At 43.1% G+C, this 25,030-nt stretch overlaps 6 protein-coding genes and 1 non-coding gene across 7 annotated transcripts; 5 read left to right on the forward strand and 2 right to left on the reverse strand.

Moving 5' to 3' along the window:
* Positions 1–903: 903 nt before the first annotated feature.
* On the reverse strand, positions 904–2,590 carry LOC145518539 (histone H2B type 1-C/E/F/G/I). Its single transcript, XM_081523207.1, has 2 exons — positions 2,516–2,590; positions 904–2,258 (listed from the first exon to the last, which is right to left on the reverse strand). Exon 2 carries the CDS (start codon positions 2,182–2,184, stop codon positions 1,804–1,806), a length of 381 nt encoding a protein of 126 aa, XP_081379333.1. The 5' UTR covers positions 2,185–2,258; positions 2,516–2,590; the 3' UTR covers positions 904–1,803.
* Positions 2,578–12,755, forward strand: LOC145518537 (histone H2A type 1). Its single transcript, XM_081523204.1, has 2 exons — positions 2,578–3,532; positions 9,096–12,755. The coding sequence occupies exon 1, from the start codon at positions 2,578–2,580 to the stop codon at positions 2,968–2,970; it is 393 nt and encodes a 130-aa protein (XP_081379330.1). The 3' UTR covers positions 2,971–3,532; positions 9,096–12,755.
* Positions 2,672–6,763, forward strand: LOC145518536 (histone H3.1). The gene has a single exon (XM_081523203.1). The coding sequence runs from the start codon at positions 5,111–5,113 to the stop codon at positions 5,519–5,521; it is 411 nt and encodes a 136-aa protein (XP_081379329.1). The 5' UTR covers positions 2,672–5,110; the 3' UTR covers positions 5,522–6,763.
* A 787-nt stretch (positions 12,756–13,542) lies between the features above and the next one.
* Positions 13,543–13,923, reverse strand: LOC145518538 (histone H2B type 1-C/E/F/G/I). The gene has a single exon (XM_081523206.1). The coding sequence runs from the start codon at positions 13,921–13,923 to the stop codon at positions 13,543–13,545; it is 381 nt and encodes a 126-aa protein (XP_081379332.1).
* Positions 13,924–14,945: 1,022 nt separating this feature from the next.
* Positions 14,946–15,356, forward strand: LOC145518540 (histone H3.1). The gene has a single exon (XM_081523208.1). It carries the CDS (start codon positions 14,946–14,948, stop codon positions 15,354–15,356), a length of 411 nt encoding a protein of 136 aa, XP_081379334.1.
* A 5,092-nt stretch (positions 15,357–20,448) lies between these two features.
* On the forward strand, positions 20,449–20,820 carry LOC145518771 (histone H4). The gene has a single exon (XM_081523646.1). The coding sequence runs from the start codon at positions 20,449–20,451 to the stop codon at positions 20,758–20,760; it is 312 nt and encodes a 103-aa protein (XP_081379772.1). The 3' UTR covers positions 20,761–20,820.
* A 2,867-nt stretch (positions 20,821–23,687) lies between these two features.
* TRNAI-AAU (transfer RNA isoleucine (anticodon AAU)) lies at positions 23,688–23,761 on the forward strand. The gene has a single exon. It is a non-coding gene; the product is annotated as a tRNA-Ile (tRNA).
* The last annotated feature ends 1,269 nt before the right edge of the window (positions 23,762–25,030 follow it).

The raw sequence follows: 25,030 nt of genomic DNA on the forward strand, positions 1-25,030 counted from the left end.
GGATCGTGGTGGAATACAGTCCATGGGGTCACAAGAGTCAGACACGATGTAGCGATTAAACCAGCACCACCAGAAGGCTTTACTTGTAAGTGATGCTTGGGGAAAAAAGATTGGGAAAGTGAAGTTCCAAATGGAAGGATGACTAAGTAGCAAAGGAAGCCTGGAGGTAGCAAGGAAGTTATCTGGTGGGCAGAGGGAGGCCAAGGGGGTGTGGAGAAAAAGGAGACCAAGTTTGAGAGGCAAATGGTGGTGAGTAGTTTGCTTATGGCCTTGGAACCCAACACATCTGACCATTAAAAAGATACCTCTAATCCTAGTGAGGCACGAGAAAATCCCTAGAAAATGACACGTATGTTGCTTGAACTGGCCATCAAAAGCAGGGAAGACTGATAGTCACAGGCACTAAGTTGTCCTAAAAACAGTTCAGGGGAAAGAATTGGTTTTTCAACAAGGGCAGGCCTGTTGGAAGCGGTTTGTATTGTTCGCAGTGCAAGACAAGAAATCCTAATTGGTATTAAAAGCTAGTAGTCTTTCCAGCCCACTGCCTTGTTCAAGGCCTCAGGATTCTGAGATTCTAAAGTGGGCAGACCTGAGGGCAACTTCCCAGAATTTCAACTAGCCGCCTTAGCAACAGCTAATATTTTAGAGGACTCTTTGTGCCAGCACTACCCTAAGGGCTCTTTTATTGATCACCCCAGCCATGTCACATAGTAGTTGTTAGTTATTCCCATTTTAGAGGTAAGGAAATGCTCACAAAGGGTTTAAGTACCATGTCCAAATTTAGCTTTCAAAGAGGCTAAATACACTGGGGGATTTCTCCTTAAACCATGCGTATCTGTTTCTTAAATATACGTATTTGTTTTCCAGAATACGTTGTTTTAAACTGTATTTACAATTAACCTTGGAAAGTGAGAAATGAATGCTTTAATTATATGTAGGCTTTAGGGAATCTCCTTCACAAGCACCATTACAAAATGTAATAACATTTAACGTTTACAAAAGCCTGTGTAGATGAAGGGAGAAAAAATTTTCCCTTCTTTCTTTCTATATTCTTTGGCTGGTCTTAATTGATACAAGATATATTAACAGGGGAAAGACAAACTGAAATACCTAATTTGTATTACCTCCTCTGTACACTGGAGATCCCCAGTAAAACTGAGAAGACTACAAAATGGCTGAGCCACTACCTTAAAATACCATTTTGAGATTAAAAAAAAAACATGATGGGAGTGGGTAGTCAGTTGTTTTCAGAGGTAACCAGAAAAAGCAATGTAAACATTGGTAAAATTGTTCTGCAGACTTAAGTAGGCCTTTTCCATAAAAGACAGATTCTAGACATTTGGACATTTTCTTCTTGGTAAAGCAAGGGAAACACGCTTACAAATGGATTATTTACCTTATAAATGTAAATGTCTTTTAGGAAACACTACTTTCCTACTGTTAAGAGATTTTCTTGCTTCTTAAAAATAGCCAGCTTAGAATAACTGACATCCAAACAAGCATGTTTTACTTTTTAACAGACATTTGCAAAGACACGTGGCTAATATGTAGCCAATTAAACTTTTGCGGTCAGGCTTAGTGCTGCTCAAAATTAGCTTCTTGGGCATTAATGGTTGGAGCATAGACATAATTTTTCCTCACACCACAACGGTCAGAAACCTTAACCTACTGGTTGTATAGAATCTTTTTCACTGCTTGAGCTAGCCGTTTTAATACAGTCTCGAGAGTTACAGATCCTTTGAGACAACGTGGGTGGCTCTTAAAAGAGCCTTGAGTTATTTGCGTTGTTTCAAATAACGAAATTTACTTGGAGCTGGTATATTTGGTGACCGCCTTGGTGCCCTCAGACACGGCGTGCTTGGCCAGCTCTCCCGGCAGCAGCAGGCGCACCGCCGTCTGGATCTCCCTGGATGTGATGGTCGAGCGCTTGTTGTAATGCGCCAGGCGTGACGCCTCGCCCGCGATGCGCTCAAAGATGTCGTTGACGAAGGAGTTCATGATGCCCATAGCCTTGGACGAGATGCCGGTGTCCGGGTGGACCTGCTTCAGCACCTTGTACACGTACACGGAGTAGCTCTCCTTGCGGCTGCGCTTGCGCTTCTTGCCGTCTTTCTTCTGCGCCTTGGTCACCGCCTTCTTGGAGCCCTTCTTCGGGGCAGGAGCGGACTTAGCTGGCTCAGGCATCGCAAAACCCAAACCGGACCAGGTGGTGAGCACAAAATACACCCACGAGCAAGAGATCTTAGTATTTGTTTGGCCTGTATGCAAATATGGGATGGCAGAATTAAGATTTATGATTGGTCTTCTCATCACATCCTAACCTCTGATAGGCTCTTTATTTCAAATCTTATTGGCTCGTCCCTTAGCTCACCGTTACATAATTTGACCTTTTGGCTACAAACTCCCTATGTAACTTAGCAGCGGTGTTGTTTCAGATCTGGCTTTTGATTGGCTTAAATTTGTGTCTGGCCAATCGCATAGGCTGTTTTACCAAACCGCCGGAGAGTATAATTACCTAGCTTCCTGTGCCATGAGGATCCATTTTTCTGGGTTTCAGCCTGTTCCTCTTGTTTCGTTATGTCTGGTCGTGGGAAACAGGGCGGCAAAGCACGCGCTAAGGCGAAAACCCGCTCGTCGCGAGCTGGACTCCAGTTCCCCGTGGGCCGTGTTCACCGGCTGCTCCGCAAGGGTAACTATGCTGAGCGGGTCGGGGCCGGCGCTCCGGTGTACCTGGCGGCGGTGCTGGAGTATCTGACGGCCGAGATCCTGGAGCTGGCGGGCAACGCGGCCAGGGACAACAAGAAGACGCGCATCATCCCACGTCACCTGCAGTTGGCCATCCGCAACGACGAGGAGCTCAACAAGCTGCTGGGCAAAGTCACCATCGCTCAGGGTGGTGTCCTGCCCAACATCCAGGCGGTGCTGCTGCCCAAGAAGACCGAGAGCCACCACAAAGCCAAGGGCAAGTGAACCTATCTAGATTTCTGTGTCGTTACAACCTTTTACCCAAAGGCTCTTATAAGAGCCATCCATATTGTCACGTTTAAAAAGAGCTCGTAAACAACCGTACTCCTGTCTTTGCTTAATAATACTTAAATTGAAGCTACTGGATAGATACTACAGCATGTTCACCCGAAGTTATGTTTACTCCTTGACGGGACTGCTCCAAATGTGTTTCAGGGAACTGAATTTTTATAGGAAAATGAGTATCTTAAACAGTGAGGGTAACGTTTACAAAAGCTGGAGTGGCTGTTTCCCTAGAGAAAAGGGAAACATTTTACCGTGCCAAAAAATGCGGGCAGTGGTGGTAGCCTGGAATGTCAGGCTGCGTCTTTTGAAACAGCAAAACGAAAGGACCGCTGGGATCAGCGCGGGCTTTTCAAATCAATTTCTGTTTACTGGTGACTAATGGAAACCTGGCGACAGTTAGGGTGAAGTAGAAAATGGTGGTTTTTATTGCTTTGACTCTGCCCTCCCTTGAGAAAGAGTAGGAAGGAATCTTTTACAGTCTCAGTTCAGTTGTCGCTCAGTCGTGTCCAACTCTTTGAGACCCCATGAACCGCAGCACGCCAGGCCTCCCTGTCCATCAACTCCCGGAGTCCACCCAAACTCATGTCCATCGAGTCGGTGATGTCATCCAACCATCTCATCCTCTGTCGTCCCCTTCTCCTGCCCTCAATCTTTCCCAGCATCACGGTCTTTTCGAATGAGTCAGCTCTTCGCATGAGGTGGCCAAAGAATTAGAGTTTCAGCTTCAACATCAGTCCTTCCAATGAACACCCAGGGCTGATCTCCTTTAGGATGGACTGGTTGGATCTCCTTGCAGTCCGAGGGACTCTCAAGAGCCTTCTCCAACACCACAGTTCAAAAGCATCTCAATTCTTCGGCGCTCAGCTTCCTTTATAGTCCAACTCTCACGTCCATACATGACTACTGGAAAACTTCTACAGTCTAGGAGTGGGAAATAGGGCCCAGTAGGGTCAGTAAGGATGAAAATTTGTTCTCTTTTTCACTTCAGGAAAATTTCAAGATTAGCAACGCTGGTGTAAGTTAGGCCCGGGTGGTTGTCTCTGGTGGTCCTTGAGCTTATTGCACCGAGACTTTCTGGAATGAAATATGCTCACAAAAAGGTGTTTTTTCGGAGAAGTAAACACCAAGTGCATAGTAAATACTAACCATAAAGTAATCATTTTCAAAGTGCGATTAAGCAAGAAAGAAAACCATCTGTCAGAGTGGGCTCAAAGAATAGAGTCTAACATGCAGACTACTAGTTTCTGCTATAACAAAATGAAGCGTAAATCCCATTTGGCCACCACAGGGAAGTCAATGATTTTTTTTTTTTTTTCTTAGCATTTTTGTTTGCCTGTCATCTCTGGCCTGTCGTTTTCCCTGTGATTCCCTAGTGGAGCTAGGAAGTGACTGTCCAGGGCAATCTAAATTCAGAACAGAAAAATTAACTAATGAGTAAAAGAATACAAGTAAACCTGTATCTAAAGCCTGATCTTCGGAATTTCAGCCCCATTACATAGATATGAATCAGAACAGGCATCTTTCACGATGTCCAAGTGGTTCATTGTTTACAGTTTGAGATGCCCTGAATTTAGAATTAGCATATTAGCTCCTTTGGATAGCTGCTGCTGAGTCGCGTCAGTCGTGTCCGACTCTGTGCGACCCCATAGACGGCAGCCCACCAGGCTCCGCCGTCCATGGGATTCTCCAGGCAAGAACACCGGAGTGGGTTGCCATTTCCTTCTCCAGTGCATGAACGGGAAAAGTGAAAGTGAAGTCGCTCAGTCGTGTCCGACTCTTAGCGACCCCATGGACTGCAGCCTACCAGGCTCCTCCGTCCATGGGATTTTCCAGGCAAGAGCACTGGAGTGCGGTGCCATTGCCTTTGGATAGCAGACTTCAACAAATGGAAGGATTGAAAAGTGAACTAATTTATCCAATCAGAATCTTTAGAAATTGACCAATCACTTCAGTGACTCTTTAGCCAATGAATTTGTTTCGCGGGAGTTTTGAACTAGAGTAAGACCAATCAGACTATTTTTGAGTATATATAAAGGGAATCTCTTCCTTTATACCTTAGTCTTTTTCTGTCTGTATCGCGATGGCTCGTACTAAGCAGACTGCTCGCAAGTCCACCGGCGGCAAGGCGCCGCGCAAGCAGCTGGCCACCAAAGCGGCTCGCAAGAGCGCGCCGGCCACCGGCGGCGTGAAGAAGCCGCACCGCTACCGGCCCGGCACGGTGGCCCTGCGCGAGATCCGCCGCTACCAGAAGTCGACGGAGCTTCTGATCCGCAAGCTGCCGTTCCAGCGGCTGGTGCGCGAGATCGCGCAGGACTTCAAGACCGACCTGCGCTTCCAGAGCTCGGCCGTGATGGCGCTGCAGGAGGCGTGTGAGGCCTACCTGGTGGGGCTCTTCGAGGACACCAACCTGTGTGCCATCCACGCCAAGCGGGTCACCATCATGCCCAAGGACATCCAGCTCGCCCGCCGCATTCGCGGGGAGAGGGCGTAAAGCTTCCACAACTACCTCACTCCAACGAAAAAGGCTCTTCTAAGAGCCACCCACAATTTCTTTAAAACAGCTGTCATTTAAAATTGAGTGTCTTGAGTGTTTGGTTCAGGATGCAGGCAGATTTAAAGTTGGACATTTTTTAATAATAGGTCAGCTTATTTCTAAGGGCTACCTTGTGAATGTGCAAAAGCATCTACTCTGTTTCAACTTTAGATCCTTTTGGCTGGCTTTGTATATTGTCCACGGATTGGTAGTGTGCAAAATTGGTTAAAGGTAGTAAGTTGGTTTCTGTCTCTGGAAGTGGAATATAACTACCTTATGCAGGTGGACTGGGGGATTATTAAACTTGACAATAAATCGTGTTTATGTAGCTTGGAAAGGGCAATAATTCGCGTGGTGTTAGTGTCAGGTTGGGTTACTTGAGCACATAGAAAACACAAAAGGCTGAATTTGGGTGGAGGTGATTGTGGGTTTGCTGTTTGTCCCTTTTAGAGCTATATTCACATATTTGAGCATTGACAATTGAGAAACTAGAGCATTTGTTTTTGCTGCCTGTTTCTGAAACCTCAATCTGCTCAGTTCCGGTCACAGCCAAGTTCAAAGTGAGATAGTTTTGACTTCCCTACATAAAGGTCTTTTTACACAGAGCAGTGAGGGCATGTTTTGTTGACAGCGACTTCTTTGTACGAAGTTCACCGCAGGTGATTTATGAATGCTAGTTTCAGAAGTCTATTTGTCAGTCATGTTTAACAAAATAAGCCTGGAGTGGGATGAGGGATGCTGTTTTTGGTCTCATCAAGAAAAGCATACTGTGAACTCTTACCAGGAGTAAGCAGTTACAAAATACATTTATTTATATAAGTTGAAATTTCTCTCAAGCAACTGTACATAACACCTAAGAGTCTACATTGAGAATGTGAGCCTATACTGAGAAACCGGCTTCCCTTGTGGCTCAGCTGGTAAAGAATCTGCCCACATTGCGGGAGACCTGGGTTCGATCCCTGGGTTGTGAAGATCCCCTGGAGTAGAGAAAGGCTCCCCACTCCAGTGTTCTGGCCTGGAGAATTTCATGGACTGTATAGTCCGTGGGGTCGCAGAGTCGGACACGACCAAGCAACTTTCACAGCCAACAGCATATTGAGAAATGGAGCTGCTTTCAGCAGTTGGCATTACCAGATTTTCAGGGATACTACAAGGAGTATTATCCTGGGTCTGTGGTGTGTGCTGTGCTTAGTTGCTCAGTCATGTCTGACTCTTTGTGACCCCATGGACTGTAGCCTGCCAGGCTCCTCTTGTCCATGGGATTCTCCAGGCATGAATACTGGAGTGGGTTGCCGTGCCCACCTCCAGAGGATCTTTCCAACTCAGGGATCAAACCTAGGTCTCCTGCAATGTAGGCGGATCCTTTACCGTCTAAGCCACCAGAGAAGCCCTCTTGGACCTTTTGTTAAACAAACAGTGAATATCTATCTCTCTGTCTTCACATTGGGTTTTTCCTGTATGGATCTTAAAGACTTCTCCATAGTCTTTTAAATATTTATTCATCAGTTTATCACCCCCTGCCCATATAATTTTATTAATTTTTTGTTGTTGTTGTTGTTACGCAACATTTGAGAATATATGGAAGTAGAGATAAACGTTTACCCATCCTCAACATCACCAACACTGGGCAAATATGTTTTATCTATACCGCTTCTAGTTTGATTGTTGACTTGATGACTGTTGAGAAAATTATATCATTTCTTCTGTTAGCATTTTAATATACATCTACCATTTTAAAACTTAATTATGATGTCATGATAACTCCCTCAACAAACAACATTTGAGACTGATAAATTTTTAATTCACTCCACATATATTTATTGAGTTGATAACAGTACCAGATGCTGTTCTGTGCATTGGGAATATACTCGGATGAGACCCAAACAGACAAAATTCTTTGCTCTCATGGAATTTATATTTGACTTTGGGATAAACAATAAATCAGATAAACAAATATCATATGTAACATCTTAGATGATGAGAATGAGAGCAATAAAGCAAGAATAAGGATTCTTATGGAGAGTTGAGATTTAGATAAGGTGACCAATGAAGATGACACTAAGAAGCTAGTTATCTCAGCAAAGAGTTGAAAGGTGAAGAAGCAAGCAGGGGGGAAAAAGGAGGAGGAAATGCTGAAGAGCCAGAGTGGCTATGTGGAATGGGCTGGGCACTGCAGGAGGAGATTAAAAAGCAGAGAAATGAAAGGAAGCATGATCCTGTAGGGGCTTGTATACCACTGTAAAGAATTTAGCATTTGCTGAGTGAGATGTAAGAACTTGAGAGAAGTTGAACATAGGAGTTTTTGTGTCCTTTTCTCTCATTTAATCAGGTTCTGCTCTCTTCTTACTGCATGTGTGCTCAGGCCTGTTTAGCTCTTTTGCGATCCCATGGACTGTGGCCTGCCAGGCTCCTTTGTCTATGGGATTCTCCAGGCAAGAATACTGGAGTGCTTCTTAGTTGGCTCAATTGTGCTCCAGCACAAAAATCAAAGCCTAGTTTTCTTCATTTTGTGCTATTCAGACCTTGAAAATAGAGGCTGATCTGGGAGCTTTATAGTTAGGGAGAAAAGAGAAAATTATTCGTAAAATATAAACCTTTGGAGTTAAAGTTGATTCATAGCATAATACTTCAATTTATTAGTTTTATGGCCACAGGCAAATTGTTTGCTCTCAGGTACCAAACTTGATTTATTTGGGTTGTGAATTCAAATGTCTTTCAGAACCAGGCAAAGAGTTTCTGTATAAGAGAAAATGGTGACCTCTCCAGCTTTATTTCACTGGTTCTTCAGTCAGTAGCAGATCTGGCTGAATCCAAGCTGTGCTCCATGTAGCACTTTTGATTGTTATGTCAGTTGCCCAAAAGAGATGCTAACAATAATGGCCTTTAGAGCTGTCCAGCTGGTAAAAGATTTATGACTTTATAAAGTCAAAGTCTAACTGAGTGTCTGCATGGATTATTTAATTTAATCCTCACAATAACTCTGTGGGTTGGGGGGTGGCATTGTTAGCTCAAATACTATGATGAAGAAACAGAAGCATAATGAGGGGGAATACCTTCTATAGTGGTTCATTTTGTTAAATCTGTCATGGATTTTATCTCTGGGGCTAGAGAATGGAGGGTGTTTTGTGTTACATGAGTGTTTTCCTCTCACCTCATCCATCCATTCATCAAAATCTTTTTGAGTGAAAGAAGGCTGAGCGCCGAAGAATTGATGCTTTTGAGCTATGGTGTTGAAGAAGACTCTTGAGAGTCCCTTGGACTGCAAGTAGATCCGACCAGTCCATCCTGAAGGAGATCAGTCTTGAGTGTTTATTGGAAGGACTGATGTTGAAGCTGAAACTCCAATCCTTTGACCACCTGATGGGAAGAGCTGACTCATTTGAAAAGACCGTAATGCTGGGAAAGATTGAGGGCAGGAGGAGAAGGAGATGACAGAAGATGAGATGGTTGGATGGCATCACCGACTCGATGGACATGGGTTTAGTTGGACTCCGGGAGTTGGTGATGGACAGGGAGGCCTGGTGTGCTGCAGTTCATGGGGTCGCAAAGAGCTGGACACGACTGAGTGATTGAACTGACTGACTGACTGACTATGTGCTCAACAATGTTCTAGGTGCTGGAAAGAACAGTGCATAACGACAGATATCCTCCTGTGTGGAGCTAACCAACAGAAAATGAACAAAGATAAACAGTATTTTGGCAGGTCAAGAGGATTAAGAAAACATAAAGAAAAGCATCCAAGGGAATTAAGGACTGTCATAGAGTGGGAGATGGGTAGTGGACAGTTGCAATTTTAAATAGAGTAAGTGGGGAAGACTTCACAACTGAGATGAGACATGAAAGCCAGTGGCATGAAATCTGGAAGGGAGTGGGATTTTCATACTTCTGTAGGAAGATCATTCCTCAGAAAAGAAACAATGATTGTGAAGGTCCTATGTTGGGAGCATTACTTGGAATGATGGCCACAGATCAAATAGCCAACTAGATAGAACCAACTTTCTCTTCTTCTTTCACAAGCTGAAGTTTCTGGATAGCTCATCAGTGGGTTTACACATTTTCCCCCCCAAAAGTCTTACTTCGGTTTCCTGAATACATGCAATTCAGATGTTGTGGAATCTGGAGTCACAAAACACACCTCGGAGGACGCTCAAGACAGTGGAGTACAGTTTATTATGCCAGCGGGTCCAAGGGGAATCAGTTCCAAACAAGGACCCTGATGTTTCTGAGAGGTCCTGTTTTATACCCCTCACTATGTGACTGGTTACATGTTAGCAACCTCTGCGTTGTATATGATTGAGTTTTACAAGTAGGTGTTAGGAGAACAAACAATTAAGGTTAAAGGTGGGGAACAATGATTATACATCAGGGGGCATGTCTCCATGGTGAATCTAACAGGGGCAGCCTGACCTCAACTACAATCTCCATTTGTCATCTGTAGGGAGGAAGTCTCCAGAAGACCTGGTTTTCACCAGCAATGGTTTCCTCACTCTTGGGCAGGGTTCAGGCCCAATTCATATCCAGTCTCTAAGATGGATGACAGGCTTCAAGATGGAATCTCTCCTGCTTTCCTCACCCTGGCCCCAACACAGAAAATAAGCTGAGGCCAGAGCAGAAATAGATGAGTCCTAACCCCAGGGAGATGACTCTGTGATATTAATTTATTAATTCTGTGATAATTTATTTAAAATGAAACATAAGAATAAAAAAATTGTTTAGCCAAACTGGGTCTTAGTTGCAGCAGATGAGATTTTTTTAAGTTTCAGCACGAGAGATTTTTATTATCCGCAGAGGTATCTAGTTCCTCAACCAGGGAGGGAACCTGAGCCCCCTGCATTGGGAGCATAGAGTCTTAGCCACTAGACCACCAGGGAAGTCCCCAAAATAAGATATTTTGAGGTTCCAAATAAACACTACCATCGTTTTACTTTTCAGAAAAAAGAGAATTCAAATGTAATATTTCTAAAAAGGCTTTATATGCTGTAATAAGTATATCTTCTAAGATTATATTGGATAATTACTAATGAGTCTCCAAACATAAATAAAACTGCTCATCTTTTGGCTCATGGTTAATAGAAGTCCATATGAAAACCTTCAAAATGGTGGTTATTTGATGGCCAAACCCATGATATTTTGAAATAAAACAAAATTAAATTTTATTTATTTATGATAAAAATGATGCATGTTATCAAGTGCTGATCTGAGCTATAACTGAATCTTGGTATTGAACCAAGAGATCACATATCTTCTGAACCCTTCCTATTGGGAGAGACTGCAGTTCAAATGCAGAAACTTTCATTAGGGTGTATAGGCTGTTAATTACTCTCATTTTTTAGAAGTAGTGTTCAAGGAAGGACAGGAAGCTGGTGTTGTTCAGGTTTTGCCAAATAACTATGAAATTGTCTTGGAAGAAAATTTCCTCTATCCTTTGCCAACTAAAGAATGTTGCTAGCCATCTGGTTCTACAAGGTTTGAGATCTACCAACAAGTGACTGAACTTCTTTTTAGAAAATAGAGATTATCATGGTGGAGGGTATATTAAGGTAAATTTCCAAACTTTGTGGATGAAGAATGTCACTTGCTGTATCAGTAAACAAAGGAAGCGGCAGCCATCTAGCCTTAAGCCTCTGAAACTGCCAGCCATCCCCAAAACTATGCACCCTGAGTGGATTCAGGATGAAGAAAAATAGGATACTGGCCCTAGGTAGTTAAGTTACGTATCAAAGGAATGATTTCAATGAGCCCAGACTCTTGGATCTTCTCATAGAAAAGTATGCAAAATTCACTAGCTTGAAATGTCTGTTTTCTTTAATTAACAGTAATTTTTTTGATGTTTCAAGTACCTGCTTCCCTCTTCCCATCCCCAATTCTTATATATCCTGGTTCTCCCTTACCTCTTCAGAATAGTCCCTTAGAACTTTCCCAGAGGCTGTCTCATGGGCTTCAGTCCTTGGTATATCTGCTGAATAAAACATAATTCTCAACTTTTGGTTTATTTCTTTATTTTTAACTGATGACCTTAATGGCTTATTGCAAGTTTATTCTCTGCTTTTGTGAGATTCAAGAGGGTATTCTAGATCAGCAGGCAACTCTTTCTTCCAAGCAGTGATTCTGGAGCCCATGTGCCTTTTCTTTTCTTTTTTTTTTCCTGGCCATGGGATTTTTAACTCCTTGATCAGGGATAGAACCTGTGTCCCCTGCAGTGGAATCAATGGAGCCTTAACCACTGGCCTACCAGGGATGATGCCCCCACCCCCGTGTCCTTTTATCTTTGTATCTCAATTATCGTAAACGCATTGCTTTCACATGTTAAAAATAGAATTCCACGGACTACATGTTAAAAATGTAATTGGCTTTATTCAGTGATTCATGAATCTGGCAGCAGCCAATCTAGCAGACGGAAAGGAGCTCCGAGGAGCTGTATGAAATGAAAGGTTTTTCTAGGCAGAAGGGAGCAGGAACAGGGAAATTATACTAGGAAGAAAAGTGGATTCATTATTGCAAGGATGCCATCCTTTAGTGTAGGGGACTCCAACCTCCAGGATCTAATGTCTGATGATCTGAGGTGGAACTAATGTAATAATAATAGAAATAAAGTGCACACTAAATGTAATGTGCTTGAACTGTTTACAATAGCTAGGACATGGAAGCTACCTAGATGTCCATCGGCAGAGGAACGGAGAAGAAAGCTGTGGTACATATACACAATGGAATATTACTCAGCTATTAACAAGAATCCATTTGAATCAGTTCTAATGAGGTGGATGAAACTGGAGCCTATTGTACAAAGTGAAGTAAATCAGAAAGAAAAACACCAATACAGTGTATTAACGCATATATATGAAATTTAGAAACATGGTGACGATGACCCTACATGCGAGACAGCCAACAAGACACAAAGAACAGACTTTTGGACTCTGTGGGAGAAGGTGAGGGTGGGATGATTTGAGAGAATAGTATTGAAACACGCATATATGAAATAGATTGCTAGTCCAGGTTTGATACATGAGACAGGGCGCTCAGAGCCGGTGCACTGGGAGGACCCTGAGGGCTGGGATGCGGAGGGAAGTGGGAGGGGGGTTCAGGATGGGGGACACACGTATACCCATGGCTGATTCATGTCAATGTATGGCAAAAACCACTACAATATTGTAAATTAGCCCCCAATTGAATAAATTTTCAGAAAAAAAAAAAATGAGCAATGCAAAAAAAGTTGAGCACACAGCATCCCCCCAAAATAAAAGTAATGGGCTTGAATTATCCCCAAATCATGCCCCCACCCAGTATGGGGAAAAATTGTCTTTCATGAAACGGATCCCTGGCGCCGGAAAGAGTGGACTGCTGCTTTAGGGGATGACAAGGGTCTGTTAGTCTGATCATAGAACTGGTGATTAGGCAATTTCTGGTTGAAAGGTCAAGATTCCATTTCTAGTGAAGCCAAAATTGTACTTAAGTCTTGGTCTGGTAACACGGAGGTTTGCATTAGTTTGGGCCTGTTCAGTTTCTAAAACACTTTCGGCCTGGGAAGAGAAAGAGCATGTGAAGTCTTTCTGGGAGGCTATTATGCCCCAGACCAGGAAATGCAGTTTCCTCTTACCCCATTGTTAAGAATTCAACTAGAGGCCACATCTAACTACAAGGTAAACAGGTAAATCAAGTTTTTAACGGCTCAGGGAAAAGAGGTTAGTAGCCGTGGTGCCTCAACCTCCAGAGGTTTCTAGGTTATACTAGTTAGAAGTGATCTGCCTTTCTGTATTTAAATAGCCCATTTCTTTTAAGCTGATCAAGTTGCCTAGTTATGAGAATTACTGTTAAGAGGAAACTTTTTTGAAAAATTACATCATAAACTTGTAACACAGCCAAGTTTAAAGTTCAGCGTTACTTTTCCCCTAGAGGTTACAAAATAGCCAGCATTACAGCCCTTTGAGTAAATGTGAGTGGCTCTGAAAAGAGCCTTTGGGTTTCACAGCTCCCAGAAACATTTACTTGGAGCTGGTGTATTTGGTGACAGCCTTGGTGCCCTCAGACACGGCGTGTTTGGCCAGCTCCCCAGGCAACAGAAGACGCACGGCGGTCTGAATCTCCCTGGATGTGATGGTCGAGCGCTTGTTATAGTGCGCCAGCCGCGATGCCTCCCCTGCGATACGCTCGAAAATATCGTTGACGAAGGAGTTCATGATGCCCATGGCCTTGGACGAGATGCCGGTGTCCGGGTGGACCTGCTTCAGCACCTTGTACACGTACACGGAGTAGCTCTCCTTGCGGCTGCGCTTGCGCTTTTTGCCATCCTTTTTCTGGGCTTTGGTCACGGCCTTCTTAGACCCCTTCTTGGGAGCAGGAGCGGACTTAGCCGGTTCAGGCATAATAGAAGAACGTCAGACGGACTAACTCGCCACAGGAAACTGAAAGAATGCGGCTTATACTGCCGGCCTATTTTTATAGGGCTTCTATGCAAATAGATGCTTAATCCATCGCAATCGCGGATTGGATCAGTTCAGCAAGTAGAAATGTTGTATGCAAATAAGGGGATTTCGATTCTGTTTCTTGATTGGCTGTTTAACTGGAACGAACCCGGGGTATCCCCGCCACCAGGTAAGAAAGAAGTTTCCGTTTTCAAAACAGTGCAAAGGATTAATGTTTTGTACATAAATATCTACTTGTGAGCCTTGTTTCTCCCTAAAGAGACAAAAGCCCAGTATAAATTTATGGTTCTAGTTTTCGGCCAAAATTAAGTTACCCAGTTAGTAATTGTAGGAAAGAAAACATAAAATTTTGCTAAATACTGAAATGTTTTAAAAATTAAGCCATTGGCTTTTCCAGTTTGGCTTGATCAAACATTTAAGATTTACCAAGATTCAGCATCGTCACATTTCAACAGCGGTAGTATTTTCATGTTTCCTAGGAACAGAGTGTCTGGAAGTGATGGCAATGTTTGTTGAAGGGCTGGAAATTCTGTAATACGATACTTGCATTGCAAAAATAAAACATTTATTCAAAATCAGAACCTCTGATAAATGACGAAGCTGGACTCGATCAATAACATTCAAAAAGGGAGTTTTTGAAAGGGTTCAGACCTGTGGAACTTTCTTTTTTGTCTCTTCCCAAACTTAATCTCGAACAAAGGGATTAAAACCAATTAAGGTAAATATAAAGCATATAAAATACAGGATGAATAGATGGAGAACTTACAGAGAAAATACAGGACATACTTCAAAAGATCAAGGTTTTCCAAAGTGAGACCTGGTAGCCAATCACAAGGCGTATCCAGTTGCTTTTTTCACCGCGCGAAATTTGAAGATTCGGACCAATCAGGATGACTTCGCCTTTATAAATAAGAGCAAGAACAGTGGGGCTTGCGTTGTAAGAGTCTTTCCAATTCTTCGTTATGGCTCGTACCAAGCAGACTGCCCGCAAGTCTACCGGCGGTAAGGCACCGCGCAAGCAGCTAGCCACCAAAGCTGCTCGCAAGAGCGCGCCTGCCACTGGCGGCGTGAAGAAGCCGCACCGCTACCGGCCCGGCACGGTGGCCCTGCGCGAGATCCGCCGCTACCAGAAGTCGACGGAGCTGCTGATCCGCAAGCTGCCGTTCCAGCGGCTGGTGCGCGAGATTGCGCAGGACTTCAAGACCGACCTGCGCTTCCAGAGCTCAGCTGTGATGGCGCTGCAGGAGGCGTGCGAGGCCTACCTGGTGGGGCTCTTCGAGGACACCAACCTGTGTGCCATCCACGCCAAGCGGGTCACCATAATGCCCAAGGACATCCAGCTCGCCCGCCGCATCCGTGGGGAGAGGGCATAAATTGTCGCTACTAAGTGCCAGGACGAAACCCAAAGGCTCTTTTCAGAGCCACCTTCAACTTCACTTGGAAGAACTGTATCACAAAGGGGTAGATAATCTGCCAAAAACTTCTAACAACAAGGTGGGAGGAGGGCATAACTCCGCTTGTTCCATGTAGCAATCCTAGGAAAGGACAGTTGACCTGCAATCTCTGTTCTCCATGTAAGAACCAGGGCATTGACACCTGAAACTTCCATTGCAACCCGTAAAGTTAAGAAACAGCGAAAAAAGAGGGATGCGATCCTCTTAAACCCTGAAAATAGCGATCATGATCCTCTTCCTCTAGAAGCAGCAAGTAGTGTGAAGGTATTCTCATACCAGTATAATAGGATGCATCCTTAATAGAGCTTGAGAAGTAAATGCTAAGGAAGTTATATAAGCAGAATTAATTCTGCTACTTAGGTACAAACCATATACATATGTGTATGTTTACATATATATATATTCTGAAGCTATATACAACCTGCTTTGGTTACTGCTGGGGTCTTCTAAGTGACTTCCCTGTGTAAATCCCGCGCCGCCCCCCCCCCCCCCGGCCTTATCTGTCATCTCAGTGTAATTGTATTTTTCAGTCCCTGTCATGTCTGACTCATCAAGTGCAGCACTCCCATCAAGTGCATCCCATCAAGTGCAGCACTCCAGGCTTCCCTGTCCTTCACTATCTCCTGGAGTTTGCTGAAACTCATGTCCATTGAGTCAGTGATGCCACGCAACCATTTCATCCTCGGTTGTCCTGTCAGTCTTTCCCAGCATCAGGGGCTTTTCCAATGAGTCAGTTCTTCAAATCAGATGGCCCAAGTATTGGAGCTTCAGCTTCAGCGACAGTCTTTCCAGTGAATTTTCAGGACTGATTTCCTTTAGGGTTGACTGGTTTAATCTTGCTATTGAAGGGACTCTTGAGTCTTCTCCAGCACCACAGTGCAAAAGCATTGCCTATTAGGCGCTCAGCCTTCTTTATGGTCCAATTCTTACATCTGTACGTGACTGCTGGAAAAACCATAGCTTTGACTATACGGACCTTTGTTGGCAAAGTGATGTCTCTGCTTCTGAATAAGTTGTTTAGGTTTGTCATAGTTTTTCTTCAAGGAGTAAGCATCTTATAATTTCATGGCTGCAATCAGTGTTGGCAGTGATTTTCCAGCCCAAGAAAATAAACTCTGTCGTTGTTTCCATTGTTTCCCCGTCTATTTGCCTTTAAGTGATTGGACTGGATGCCATGATCTTAGCTTTTTGAATGTTGACTTTTAAATCTACTTCTTCGCTTTCCTCTTTCATCCTCATCAAGAGGCTCTTTAGTTCCTCTTCGCTTTATGCCATTACAGTGGTATCATCTGCATATCTGAAGTTGATATTTCTCCCAGCAATCTTGATTCCAGCTTGTGCTTCATTCAGTCCGACATTTCACATGACGTACTCTGCACAGAAGTTAGATAAGCAGGGTGACAACATACAGCCTTGATGTCAAGGCTGAATCCTTTCCCAGTTTTGAACCAGTCTGTTGTTCAGGTCCGGTTCTAACTGTTGCTTCTTGTCCTGCATACAGGTTTCTCAGGAGACAGGTAAGGTGGTCTGGTATGGCCATCTCTTTAACAATTTTCCACAGTTTGTTGTAATCGACAAAAAGGGTTTACCAAAGTTAATGAAGCAGAAGTAGGTATTTTCTTTGGGATTTTTCTGCTTATTCTGTGATCCAATGGATGTTGGTAATTTGATCTATGGTTCATCTGCCTTTTCTAAATCCAGCTTGTACATCTGAAAGTTCTCGGTTCACGTATTTTTGAAGCCTAGCTTGAAGGATTTTGAGCGTTAACTTGCTAGTTTGCCAATGAGTGAAATTGCATGGTAGTTTCAACATTCTTTGGCATTGCCTTTCTTTGGTATTGCAATGAAAACTGACTTTTTCCAGTCCTGCGACCACTGCTGAATTTTCCAAATTTGCTGACATATTCAGTGCAGCACTTGAACAGCATCATCGTTTAGGATTTTAAATAGCTCAGCTGGAAATTCACCACCTTCACTAGCTTTGTTTCTACTAATTTAATTATTAGATCAGGCAAAATAATTGAAATTTTCCTGTCCCTGAGGCAGGAAGTCCAGGGATGATGTAGTATATTAGAAAAAGCACTGGTCCTTGAGCAGCCGGAAAGTGGTATGCACACACACTGCTATTCAAGGACACATGCTGAGTACTATTGGAGACCAGTTTGCTGCTAACTCATTTTTTTGTGTGCTGAACAATACATCATTTGGTAAATGTAGTCTTTCTGTACTAAAAATAGAGATCTGGTATCTAAAACATTGGTTCTGTGGGATTTCCAAAATTCAGTGTCCAGCAGCACCACCAGCTGAGTGCACAGCAGTACTGTTAGTGATGCAAATGGGGAGAGCATAAGTTCACCAAATCTGATGCCCAGACTAATAAGTATGTTCAGCACACCAGGAATTTAGAGCTTGTTGCTGCAAGTTACTGAAAACTCATATTGTGCAGAATGTGTCTGCACTCTGCATGAAAAACATGATGTAGTCACTAAGGCAGAGTTTGCAGTAATCGCTTATTATTAATCCTCAGAGAAAGAGCCGATGAGACAACAGCTCCCAACTTTCTTCCAACAAAGCCAGAATCCTAGGATAAACCCTGGAGCAATGCAAGATTTGTGGATTCTGTCAGGTTTTATAGGCATTAGCAATGGGAACTCTCAACCTTATTTCTGGGTTTACTCCTAGCCTGGGGAGATTAAGCAACACTGGAGGCTCTCAAGGCCCTAAGTGAATAGTGCTGCATAGAAGTGAAAACGTTAGTCCACTGATGGGAATGAAAGAATCTGGACACCAACAGTTTAATTAATAAACATTACAAACTGTTGTTGAGCAAATCCTCAGTTACGGAAACCAGAAGTCAGATTTCAGAAATAGTTGGAATAGCATAGTGCAATGTTTTTGAATCTTGAAACAAATTTTCAAGATATAATGACAATGCTGTGTGATTTCTGTGTGATGACTGAAAGGCCTGTTAGCGTCCCAGTCATCATAGCAGCATTTCTGCCATTAAAAAAAAAATGTAATTTTCAAGTGGCATGCAGGAGATACTAAAAGCAAACCAAATGGGATGGGGGTGGCTAGGGAGAAAGAAAACTGTTCATAACAGTTTCATTTATAAATTAGAAACAAGTTCATATCTTTCAACTGGTCAGTGGTTATATTAATTCTCAGATACCCATACAATGGCATCCTACTCAGCGATAAAATGAGAAGCTATTGATATTAATACATGCAACTATCTACATGGGTAATGCTTAGTAAAAAAGCCAATCTTAAAAAGTTATATATTGTATTATTCCATTTATATAACATTCTCAAAGTGATGATACTGAGATGAATAACAAATTAGTGATTGCCCCAAGACAGGGAAGATGTGGGTGGATGTAACTATAAAACACTAACATTGAAGAGTTCCTTGGTAATAATAGAATAGTTTTGTGTCAATGTTGAGGTGATAGTTACATGAACCGATGCATGGTTTAAAATGGCATAAGACTACACATACAAACACACACACACACACACACACACACACGGGGGCAATAGGAAAATCTGTGAGAGCTGAATAAGGCCTGTATGCTAGTTAACAGTGCTTTACCAGTGTCAATTACCAGCTTTGATATTATGATATAGTTATATAAGATGTCACCATTAGAGGGAAATGGGCTAGAGGAACTCTAGATACTATTGTAGTAACTTTTTGTGAATTTAGTTATTTCAAAATGTATATTTTATTTGACAATGTAAAAAAAGCTGTGATAATTCTTTAGGAGTTGCTACCGTGTATTCCTGTGGATTTCAAGGCTTGTTTAACAAATTAATGTTCTTTTTTTGAATGTGTTTGTTTTGTTTTTCTTAAACAGCAATGTTTTCCTTTCTTCTGCCTGTTTTAGTGATGATATGTCCAATCAACTGAAATTTGGTTCCTTTACGCTGGTGTGTGATTCTTTTTAGCTATTGATGCTGCTACCTCAAAATAAATTGTTCTGAAATTTGACATTCATAATCTCAAATTTTCTGATGGAGCACTTGGCTGAGCTAATCTATGCTCTTTAGGACAGTGTGTTTGGTATATCATAAGTGTGAATTTAAAAAAAGCTATTTTGAACCTTCTATTTATTTTAAGGGCATCATTTAAATCTTAGTGGTCCCATGTGCTCAGCAAAAAAAAAAAAAAAAAAAAAAAATTAAATAATATAAAAATCTAGGAAAGATCACATTTTTATTTCTGGCACTTGTGTAAATTTCTTTGCCCACCACTGGAGTTTATGATATCTTTGCTTGAATTCAGTGCACCAACTACAGGAAAGGACAATCACCCTTCCATCCTCTGTCCTCTATACAAGAACAGGTTAATAGCCCTTGACAATTTACATTTTTTTCCTTTGCATTCCTTCACTGATTAAATGTATATGCTTAATTTGTATAAATTAAAGCACACTGTACAAACTAGTATTACATTAGAATGTTTTGAAATCTTTCCATGTGTGTTAGCTACTATACCTTATTTTCGGTAACAGATTCCAGGAACTTATTGTTCGAGAACTAGATGCAATTTTGTTTACAATGACTCAGTTATTAATAGCACTTATCCTCTTTTAGGAAGAAAGCTAGTAAGATTCAGACAGATTAATGGCGTGTGTGCGTGGTCAGTCGTGTCCGACTGCTTGCCTCCTTATAGACTGTAGCTCGCCAGGCTCCTCTATCCCTGGGATTTCCCAGGCAAATATACTGGAATGGGTTGTCATTTCTTTCTCCAGGGGATCTTTCCGACCGACTCAACCCTCGACTCCCGCATTGCAGACGGATTCTTTACCTCTGAGCCATTTTCTAAATACCAGTAAATCTCCCTATCCTATGTTTCACTTTAGATTTTAGAAGGGGCGGGGACTCAGTGCAGTTTCCCGCCTTTGTGATCTTGCAGTTTTCACAAACGTCCGCACTGTCTCTACATAACAGGCTGCAGGGCCTGGCAGTAGGCACATCCGGCAGAACTGCTCAGCATCTAGGTAACATGTCTGGACGCGGCAAGGGCGGAAAGGGCCTTGGCAAGGGCGGCGCTAAGCGTCACCGCAAGGTTTTGCGCGATAACATCCAGGGCATCACAAAGCCGGCCATCCGTCGCCTGGCCCGCCGTGGAGGAGTCAAGCGGATCTCCGGACTCATCTACGAGGAGACCCGCGGGGTGCTGAAGGTGTTCCTGGAGAACGTGATCCGGGACGCGGTCACCTACACCGAGCACGCCAAGCGCAAGACTGTCACCGCCATGGACGTGGTCTACGCGCTCAAGCGCCAGGGCCGCACTCTCTATGGATTTGGTGGTTAAGTTTGAGCTTTCCAAGGCTCTTTTTGTAGCAAAATTAAAGGCCCTTTTCAGGGCCACCTACATTTTCTGTGAAAGAGCTTGCACTTTGGTGCTCTGTAGATTTAATTGGTACAATACAGATGGTAAATTAAATAATGTTTTTGATCTTTCATTTCTAGCATGTTTGGTACTACTATCTTAATTCCTAGTGTATTTCCTAGGAACTTCTTAACTGGGGACCAATAGGTGTCTAGTGGCTAAATAATGACCCTCCAGCTGGTAAGTGAAGGTTCATGGGTTTTTTGAGTAGAGAAAATTTGGGGCTCTCTTCAGACACCGTAGTTGGCAGCTGTTATGTTACTTCTATATTAAATTACACTAATGAAAATGACAAGGGAATTTCTAGGGTAGTTGTTGGTAGAGAAAGTTAATTTAACAATGCAGATTTCTCTGCTTAAAGTATATATCCGGTCATAAGAATGCTATTTTCCCTCTGATACATTGGAGTTTGATTCCGTGAGTTTAGGACAAAAATGAGAGGTAAGGGTGCCCTTTTGCAACTGTTTTTCAAGTGTTTTTAGTTCAAATAAGTCATGGCAAAATGGCAATTTTATGGTGGCAGTTTCATCTTCAAGTGCACCACACAACTCTCCCAGAGGTCATTAAAATGTTTTAGAATTTTGATTCAATGTTGCAAAAAGCACAGGGAAAGAGATGGGGTTGCATACCATCCTCAGGATAAGACAAATAGATGGGAGGTCCTGCTAGATGAATCTTGTTCCAGCACAATGTTCATACATCTTTTGCTCTCTGCCTCATTAGCCTTCCTGTGTGATGATGGACTTCTGAGGATCAGAGTTAAGTTGCACAAGAGGACTGAGCAGGTCCAAGGTAGCTGGGTCTGATCACGTGGGTATTTTTGCTTGGTCTATAGTTGTCAATCACCAATGGGTTTTATCTGCATGTAGGGGGCAAGTGGTTGGCTGACTTAAGGTTTCTTAAATATGAGATGCCTCATAGAGGCTGAGTTCTTTATGTGCCTCATGAGTGTGTGGTGCCTGTTTTGTCCTTCAGTCCCATCCTCTGTGCTTAGAACATGTTTATCTCTAGTCTCTGAGTCCAACATATACTTAGGATCCTTTGCAGAACTGAACATTCTTCAGTAACATAGTGAATCCCCTGCCTCCTCTCCACTCTCTGCTCTTTCCTCAGCCTAACACTTGCTACTCCTTCTGGGCCCATCTCCCAAATGACCTTCTTCCTCACCTCCTCATAGCTACTTTGCCTGCAAATGGCTCTAACAATAAAATTTCTCACCATCAGTGTCCCTGCTTGAATATGTTCAATGTTAGTTTTTTGAACACAGCGTTGAAAGAGGCAATCTCCCCTGAGAGTTCCTGCGTGTTCTTACGGGTGTGTCAAGAATGCTACTCATCAGGGTTGAGGGACTTTAAAGAATAGGGTAGTGGTTGTCCCCAAACAAACAGCAGGTTTGCTTGCCACACTCACTTTAAGCCGCCAGTCCCCCAAGCTATCCTGTGGCTGTGATGCAAACCCACTGTGCATGCAGCATCCACCTGGGCCCCTCCAGGTCGCCCCTGTGGGACTTGGTGGGCAAGGTGAACCAATGCAACCTTGTTGCTGCTGTGCTGTGAATAATAAAACCTCTTGTCTCTGATCTAGGTGTTGTGTCTACTACCAGCAGTTATGAAAAACTTACAGGTTATCTTATTATCTCCTAAGTAGGGTAAGATCTCAGACTCTTTACAATTTCTGACAGTGAAGAAGAAGAAGAAGAATAGGAAGAAGAAGAGGAAGAAGGAGAGCAGGAGGAGGAGGAAGAGGAAGAGAGTGCGGGGTGGGGGGGTAGGGGGGCAGGGAGGAGGCACGGGGAGAGAAAGCCAGCGAGCGAGAGAGGTTCTGCTCCTCTTGGTGGCACAATCAGGCCTGGAATAAAAGTTAGGCTCTCCAGACTCGGAATCTCTTTTCCTACAGGGGATGGATGATGAAATCAGCTGTGGGAGGGAGTGATCATAGATTGGGAATAATGCAGGTAGAGAGACCTCTCAGGCCACTATAGAGATTGGAAAGCTTTGTAGGAGTAAAACCTTCCTCTACCCTTTTAGGGTTTCTAGCCAGGCCTGAGAATTAAATTGACATAAGACAGATTAATAGCAGAAAAGAATGCAAATTTTATTTAATCTTTTTATATGTATATGGGAGTCTTCACAGGAAAATAATGATCTAAAAAGCAGTTAGGCCTAAGTGTTTAGTTTGAACAAAGAGTAGTAATTGTGAAATAGCAACTAACATATATGAGGAGACTAAAGGAAGATAAGGATTATTTTAACAAGTTCTGTTTGTATAGATTTCTCTTATGCTGGACTCCCCATTTTTGGTGACAAGATTTTTTATTTTTTTCTGGTATATGGATGGCACCTTTCACATGGGATAATAGATAAGAAAAAGGGAAGTCAGAGCCCCATTCTTGCATCAGCTGTTCTTCAATTTCCTTTGCTGAAAATAATTTTTATGCCATAGTGGCATATTTTCCGTTGGCATAGTCTCCGTTATAGTTGATATTCAATTCTTTTTTGGGAGCCACGTATCTTACCATTTTTGTTTGTTTGATGTCTTACCATCTATGGCACATTCTGGAAGAGATGGCTCAAGGAGGGTCTACAAATTGATAATGGAGAACAAAAGTTTGTTGCTTGTGACGAATCACAAACCAGGAATAGGAGCCAAAGAAGCAAACTGAGAAACATCACGGAGAACACAGGATCTTGGTGAGGAAGAAAGGTACAACAAAACACTGTGAGAAGATTATGAAGTCAGGAGTAATAAACAAAGGCTCATGTACCAAGATTAGAAATGTGCTTTTAGATTTGACAATTCGAAGGTCGCTGGGAACTATGGGAAGGATATTTTTCTCAAAACAGGGACAAGGCCGGTTAGCTCAGTTGGTTAGAGCGTGGTGCTAATAACGCCAAGGTCGCGGGTTCGATCCCCGTACGGGCCAACCTCTTTGCTCAGGAGGCCGACACTTTTCTGAGGAAATCTGCCTCTTAACCTACACAGACTTGGGAATAGTGGGTAGAGTCCTGTTGCTGTCGTGTTCTACTTTTTGCTACCTCTTGGACTCCAGGACTCCAGGCTTCTCTGACCACCACTGTGTCCCAGAGAAATCTATTTAACTAGCTCATCCTTTGGCGCCCCCTCCCCCTTTGGGCTTCTCACGTGGCTCAGTGGTAAACCAATCTGCCTGCTAAGGCAGTTGCTGGCGACTCCAGTTCGATTCTTGGGTCCGGAAGGTCCCCTAGAGAAGGGAATGTCAACTCAGTATTCTTGCTTCTTGCCTGGAAAATCCCACGGGATAGAGGAGCCTGGTGGGCTAGTTCATAAGCTCGCAGAGTCGGACACGACTGGGCACGCATGCACCACATATAATCATGAAAAGATATGCAGACAGTGACTCCAGATTATCCAAGGCTTGCAGATTTCATAAATGGGAAGGATCTAGTAAGTGACAAACACTGAAACATTATATACAGGAAGGAGTTAGTATGAAGAGGAATATTAAAACCTTAAGTTGGGACATCACTATTGTCAAATAAAGATGACCAAGTAATTTGTTGTCCAATCAAATAAGTTATTGATAGTGGAAGTGGGCTCCATTAATATCTTGAGAAAACAGGCACAGAATGAAACTGTCTCTGGATATGTTCACCCACACCAGTGTTTCCACTGACACAAATACAAGTCTTCCGGGAGTGAAAGATTTAGAACACAGGTGGTAGGGAGAAGGTCTGATGACAATCTCTTCTGCCTAGTGGGAAAATGGAGCGGTAATGATGTAGTCAGATGAGGTGGGAAAGTCATAGGTTGACTTAACACAGAAATTTAAGGCACGCAGTACTCTTGCCTGGAAAATCCCATGGACAGCGGAGCCTGGTGGGCTGCAGTCCATGGCGTCGCTCAGCGTCGGACACCACTGAGCGACTACACTTTCACGCACTGGAGAAGGAAATGGCAACCCACTCCAGTGTTCTTGCCTGGAGAATCCCAAGGGACGGGGGGAGCCTGGTGGGCTTCCGTCTATGGGATCGCACAGAGTCGGCCACGACTGAAGCGACTTAGCAGCAGCAGCATCAATATTTTGGAAATAAAGTATTAAGATGACAGATGACCTCTTCACGACTGCACTCAGTTCAGTCAGCTCAGTCGCTCAGTCGTGTCCGACTCGGCGACCCCATGAATCGCAGCACGCCAGGCCTCCCTGTCCATCACC

Source organism: Giraffa tippelskirchi, chromosome 8 (assembly GCF_054371585.1).
Source record: "Giraffa tippelskirchi isolate mGirTip1 chromosome 8, T2T-mGirTip1v1.2.pri, whole genome shotgun sequence".
Classification (NCBI taxonomy): Eukaryota; Metazoa; Chordata; class Mammalia; order Artiodactyla; family Giraffidae; genus Giraffa; species Giraffa tippelskirchi.

Bases quoted from the DNA above. Each gene is read 5' to 3' on its own strand.
- LOC145518540 (XM_081523208.1), top strand. From the start codon at position 14,946: ATGGCTCGTACCAAGCAGACTGCCCGCAAGTCTACCGGCGGTAAGGCA.
- LOC145518538 (XM_081523206.1), bottom strand. From the start codon at position 13,923: ATGCCTGAACCGGCTAAGTCCGCTCCTGCTCCCAAGAAGGGGTCTAAG.
- LOC145518539 (XM_081523207.1), bottom strand. From the start codon at position 2,184: ATGCCTGAGCCAGCTAAGTCCGCTCCTGCCCCGAAGAAGGGCTCCAAG.
- LOC145518771 (XM_081523646.1), top strand. From the start codon at position 20,449: ATGTCTGGACGCGGCAAGGGCGGAAAGGGCCTTGGCAAGGGCGGCGCT.
- LOC145518537 (XM_081523204.1), top strand. From the start codon at position 2,578: ATGTCTGGTCGTGGGAAACAGGGCGGCAAAGCACGCGCTAAGGCGAAA.
- LOC145518536 (XM_081523203.1), top strand. From the start codon at position 5,111: ATGGCTCGTACTAAGCAGACTGCTCGCAAGTCCACCGGCGGCAAGGCG.